Raw genomic sequence first — 6695 nt, forward strand, 5'->3', positions numbered from 1 at the left:
TGACGGGTTTTTTTGCGTGTCCATTGGTTATTTTTGTACTAGTATATATATATATATATATATATATATATATATATATATATATATATATATCATTTTAATATAACAAAAACACATTATTTAATAAAAAATACTTATAATAAAAATAAATTATTATCATTTTAAAATATTTAGAAAAATAGTTTTTTTTTATTGTTTTAGATAATTAAAAATATAAACTATAATAAAAAATACTTTATTTACTTAGTTTGATAAATTTTATTATTAAATATAAAATAAATTCAATTATTAAATATAAATTAAAAAGAATATAATTTAATTTGTTATATTCATATATATATATATATATATATATATATATATATATATATATATATATATATATATATATATATATATATATATATATATATATATATATATATATATATATATATAGGGAGTGGTCCAAATGAGAACCACAAAAGATTAAGAACCCTAAGAACCTCCATTTCTTAAATAAATATGTAATTGTGAATATTACTACATATGTTAAAATCCTGATTTTTTTTTTGAAAGAAAATGGCAAAATCATAATTTCTTTTGTCTAATATTTTCATTTATTCTTACATTCATTCATATTCTAACACAATTTATATAAAATATAAATTTATACAGTCCATTTATAATTTAATACGTAAAATTCACAACTTAATACAATCAATTTATACTAATTCACAAATTCTAAGAATTATCAAACTCTACCACCACTAATACCACCACACGCCGCCACCAACCACATGCGCCAACATTGAAACCATCATTCCTTACAAATCAGATATGTGTATAAAGTAATGCAATGAGAAGTTAAATACTACATTCATAGTTTAATAAACCTGCTAATTTACTCATTTTGAACTTAATACAAAACAATTATAAAAAAATAATGCATTCTTATATAAGTATACAACACAAAAAATAAAAATACTCACAACAACATTTATACAAAAATTCATACATAAACCATTAATATTTTAACACAAAATTTATTTTAAAAAATCACAGTAAAATGTAGTCAATTCACAGTTTAATACAGTCAATTACCGTTTAATACATAAAATGTACAACATAATATACTAAATTAACAATTTAATAGACATATATGTCATATTCTTAACTTTGAACATTTATACATTTAGATGTGGTGGCTAGTGTTTCGTTCAAAGTTTAATTTACATAATATTCACAATTTAAATAATATTTTATTTAAAATTAGAGAAAATCATATATGTGTATAATGTTTCTTTTTCACATATTTCATAAGTAAACACAAAGCTAATTCATAAAAAAATCACAATTTAATACAATCAATTCAAAAGCTTAATACATTCAATTCACAGTTTAATACATTCAATTCACAGTTTAATACACAAAATTCACAGCTTAATACAATAAATTCATAGTTTAATACGTAAAAATTATATATTCACACCCATATTCTAAACTTAAAACTCACATTTATACGTTCATATTTGGAGGAATGTTTGTGTATTAAATTGTAAATTTATTATATTCAGTTGTGAATAAAATTTACAACTTAATACACAAAATTTACAATTTAATACAATACCTTTACAACTCATTGGCAAGTATAATCTCATATTTCAGTGTATAAATAGCTCGTTCATAGTTTAACACATAGATAAATTATCACTTATTTCAGAGGCAAACATCAAAATAAAAACATATACATGACTCATAAAAGAGGATAACTTATCTTAAATCAACGAAGAAGAAGAAGATGAGTGAGAAATATAACATATCTTTACTCTACCACCACCATTAGCATCAACACCGTCAATTACCATATATTGCCATCAACCACCACAACCACCAACTATCTATGCCAAAACCACCAACATCTTTCCCTAAAAAACCAGATTTGATATAAAAAAAAATTAGAATTCACAATTTAATTCATCATTTTAGACACTAATTCACAACTTAATTCAACATTTCAGACACTAATTTACAACTTAGTGCATCAAAAAATACACATTTACAGCTTAATAACTTACATATTCACAAATTAATACATAAAAACACATATTCATATTTTAATACACTATATTCACAACTCATTTACATGTATAAAATTCAGATCTGGATAAAAAAAAGTCAGAATTCACAATTTAATACAACATTTTAGACACTAATTCAAAGTTTAATTCAATATTCAAAACGCTAATTCACAAAATAATGCATAAAAAAAATCAGAATTCATAGAATAATATGCATTTCAAACACTAGTTCACAACTTAATACAAAACTTTAAACACTTATACATAACTTAAAAGCTTTTAGATCTTGTTGAGGCATTTCATCAAACACCTTGTGTGTGCATTGCTTCCACAACTTAATTTAATATTTCAGACATTAATTCACAACTTAATAACAGACAAATTCACAAATTAATACTTAAAAACACATATTCACAGCTTAATAACTTTGCGAATTTCGTTGAGACATTTCATCAAACATTTTGTGTGCACCAAAAATAATTTATTCAAAATGATAGAAAATCATATTTATAGATAATGCTTCTTTTCCAAACATCAAATAAATAACATCTACATATATATGGATTTGGATATTAAATCGGATATCCAAAATTGATGATTTGCATACATAAACTTCCTTTTATTAATGCTTTGTGTTTACTTTGGAAAAGAAATTAAGACCACCATTAACTTCGTTTCACAATAAATAAACAAAAAAAAAACTAAAGCAATTTTATGTACTTTAGCATTAGTAGATCATCACAATGGCTTTTGAAGCTATTTCCTCTTGCTTACTGCACCTTGCTAACTTTTTAGTATATACTTTGCAAACAAACAAAAAATAAACTAAATCATTATTTTGTAAACAAATTGAAGTCAACAATGAACTTTTCAAATAAACTAAATCTGACATCACAATTAACTTGGCATATAAATTAGAAAAAAGTTAGCATTGCCAATAGACTAATATCACGATGGTTTCATCACTTAAAGAACATGAACAAAAAAAGTAGAAAAAATATCATTCCATCTAAAATCAATAGCTATTAACCTAATAATAAATTAGGTTGATGTAATATCTGGAATTGAACACAACTTGTGCTTGTGATCTAGAAACTTGATAAGCTTTTTTTATTTTATTCCTTCTCATATTCCATATCGTCACTTTACAAGGATCTAAACATTGGATCAAAAGTTTTTATTTAGTAAACAATTGATGTCTAAAATTTCTTAATCACGGTTCAATAGTTTTTGTTTAATAAACAACCGATGTCTAAATTCTCTCTATTACAGAGTTCGATCATATACCTCACTCTTCGGTTTAGATTTGAGTTGTCGAAGGACGGAGACTACAGTGAAGAAGAGGAGCAACAACAGTGGAGACTGCGACTAGCAGAGAAGGGTAGCGAGGGTGATTTTGGCCAGACTTTAAACTTCAATTTAGAACTGATTTGTTGGAGGAGGAAGACGTCGACGAAGAAGAGGAGCGGCGACAATGAACGTCACGATTGGTGGAGAAGGACAGTGGTGGTGGATTTTGGTCTGGTGGTAGAGACAGCAAAGGGGAATGGGAGAGTTGGGATTTTCTGGAATGATGAAAATGAAGGAAAAAGGACGTATAAGATAGGGGAAAGGGATTATGCAAATTGGCTAGTTATTTCACCCTATTTACAATAATGTCACCGTTTATTTGTAGCTTAAAAATGGTTCTTAGGTTCTTAATTTTTAATGGTTCTCATTTGAACCTTTATATATATATATATATATATATATATATATATATATATATATATATATATATATATATATATATATATATATATATATAATTTATTCAACCATGTAATGGCCATTAACCTCGACATTAAACTCTAAACGAGGTCATCACCTTCACAATCTATCAAACTTTTAACCACCTCATCATACCTTGTCAATCTTCCCATTTAAAGGCATTGGAGATGGCCTGATCACATCAAGATGAATCATTTTGTACTACTTTAAATTTTTCCAAACAGCTAAACTTCAATAAAAATGGATAATTAAGGCCATCAAATCTAAAGTCTCTCATTTTAGTCACTTTTTTGGACCGAGAAAAATCTATGAATGAGGTGTTGTCCTTGGTTTGCGGTCATTTCTTCTCTTGGTGTCCGTTGTTAATTAGTAGCAAAAATAGTTATCAGTATTTGTTGGTAAACCACTTATTACTAAATATGTATAAGCAAAATTTTCTTTTTAAAACAAAGAAGATCCCCAAAAACAAAAATACGTAAGGAATCACTTGCTTTTATCATGGAATAATAAAGTTAGTGATTCAAAAAAAAATCATCATATATAGTGTAGTGTTTTAGGCACTTTTGAGAAAGAAGTTTGTAAAAGGGGAAGAAAAGAGAATCAAACAATGAGAAAACATTATTTCTTACTTTGTATTACCCAAGCCTTAGTTTTTTTGGTGCCGGTTATATTAGCTCGGACATCCACCTTCGCAACCACACCCAACAATGCAGATTTAGAAGAGAATACAGCTAAAATCCCTGCGAAGATCCTTACAGCAAAGATCGCCAATCAAACCGAAGGGTGAGTATGTTTCTTCTTGAATGTAAGCAATTAGACCTCAAGACTTGGAATTAAATAAGGTTTGACATTTAACTTTAATCGCAACAATGTCGTAGTAGCTGTTATTCATCTATAAAATTCCTGTAGATCTTTACCCGGATCAAATTCAACAAGGAGGGACCTGCATGCTTGTCAAGCAGCAAACCCAATAGACAAGTGCTGGAGGTGCAAACCCGATTGGGCAGAAAATCGTCAAGCATTAGCAGATTGCGCCCTTGGTTTTGCAAAAGGAACAACAGGTGGCAAAGGTGGTGAAATCTATGAGGTGACTGATCCTTCGGATGACGCTTGTGACAAACCAAAGGAAGGGACACTTCGTTTTGGAGTTACGAGAGACAAACCTTTATGGATCATCTTCACCAAAGATATGGTGATCACGCTGAAACATGAGCTCGTGATATGTAATGACAAGACAATTGATGGTAGGGGTGCCTCTGTCGAGATTGCTAATGGTGCAGGTCTTACAATTGGGAATGTCAAGAATGTCATTATTCATGGAATCCATATCCACCATATAAAAGTAACGGAAGGTGGTGTGATTAGTGATTCAGAGACACATTCTAGGGCAAGAGCAAAAAACGATGGTGATGGTATCTATATTTATGGTTCTTCCAAGATATGGATCGACCATGTGACACTCAATGATGGCCCGGATGGACTTATAGATGTCACAAACGCCGCCACTTGTGTAACCATTTCCAACTGCAAATTCACCAGTCATAACAAAGTAAGAATTAACATTTGCTATATCTCAAGTACTATATATATATTAATTATATACAAAACCTATAAAACGTTGTAATCCATGAACAGGTCATGTTGCTAGGGGCAGATATAACACATACTCAAGACAAAAATATGCAAGTCACTGTCGCATACAATAAGTTTGGAGAAGGATGTATCCAAAGACTACCTAGGTGTCGATATGGTTTTTTCCAGGTAGTTAACAATGACTATAACAAATGGCAAATGTATGCTATTGGTGGGAGTAGTGACCCTACTATCTTGAGCCAAGGCAACCGTTTTTTGGCTCCTGATGTGGCTAAATCGAAACAGGTATGCAAAACCACCCATGCATGTACGTATAGCTTACTTACTAAATTATACTTTCCTCTTTGTATCGATCTAAGAGAAAAATTAATATGATGTTTAAAGGTGACACAAAGGCATGATGCCCCTGAGGAAGAGTGGAAGAACTGGAAGTGGAAATCGCAAAATGATACTTTTCTAAATGGAGCCTTTTTCGTACCATCAGGTGGTGAGTGGGAACCAACCCCTGAACAGAGCGCCGGTCTGATTCCACCTTGCCCTGAACCTGTTGAGGCACTCACTTGTGATGCTGGCAAACTCACATGCACGCCTGGCCAGCCTTGTTAAGCATCTAAAAAGAAAAAGAAAAAAAAAACACATTAATGTTCTGACTTTTGAAGATCGAACAAAGGAATGACGCTCGTGATGAAGAGTGGAAGCATTCATATTAATCGGGAAATGATGTACAGTTAAGGAACCTCTCAATACAAAGGCACCATAGTGTATATTTTATTCTTTATAATCTTTAATTTTACATTTAATTTAATCACGTTTGTATATATTCCATGTACGTAGGATTGCAGGCTCGTAACGTGTATATGATCAGTTACGTGTAATTAGATCCGTTTGTTTAACTAGACATGTTACCATGTTAATTTAGATCGGTGATATTTATCCTTGATTGTATAGTAAACTAGATGTACGAATCGTGTTTTACTCATGGTGAAATTATATGCTAAAAAAACACATTATAAAACATAAAATTTGTCAAAATGTTAAATACTCTGCATAAGAGCACATCAAGGTACAATGCTTTTTGTACTGTACTTGAAGACTTTGTGCAACCGATATTCCCTCTTCCTCAAGAGTATGTGTGGCATGGGATTTAAAGAAATAGTGTGTGTGGTATGGGCTTCAGAAACAACGACATGACAAGAAGAGGATATCATTTCTCTCTTTAAGAACATTTCTCTCATGAAACTCTTTCTTGCTAGCTTCTCTAGTTATCCCTCT

The 6695-nt window shown here is 30.0% G+C and overlaps 1 protein-coding gene across 1 annotated transcript; it reads left to right on the top strand.

Annotated features, from left to right (window-relative positions):
• The first annotated feature begins 4295 nt into the window (after positions 1 to 4295).
• Positions 4296 to 6415, top strand: LOC145092559 (pectate lyase 1-like). The gene is made up of 4 exons (XM_079030505.1): positions 4296 to 4613; positions 4740 to 5379; positions 5466 to 5708; positions 5808 to 6415. Exons 1-4 carry the CDS (start codon positions 4438 to 4440, stop codon positions 6027 to 6029), a joined length of 1281 nt encoding a protein of 426 aa, XP_078886631.1. The 5' UTR covers positions 4296 to 4437; the 3' UTR covers positions 6030 to 6415.
• The last annotated feature ends 280 nt before the right edge of the window (positions 6416 to 6695 follow it).

This window comes from Lactuca serriola, chromosome 3 (assembly GCF_051521515.1).
Source record: "Lactuca serriola cultivar US96UC23 chromosome 3, Lser_US96UC23_V15, whole genome shotgun sequence".
Lineage (NCBI taxonomy): Eukaryota > Viridiplantae > Streptophyta > Magnoliopsida > Asterales > Asteraceae > Lactuca > Lactuca serriola.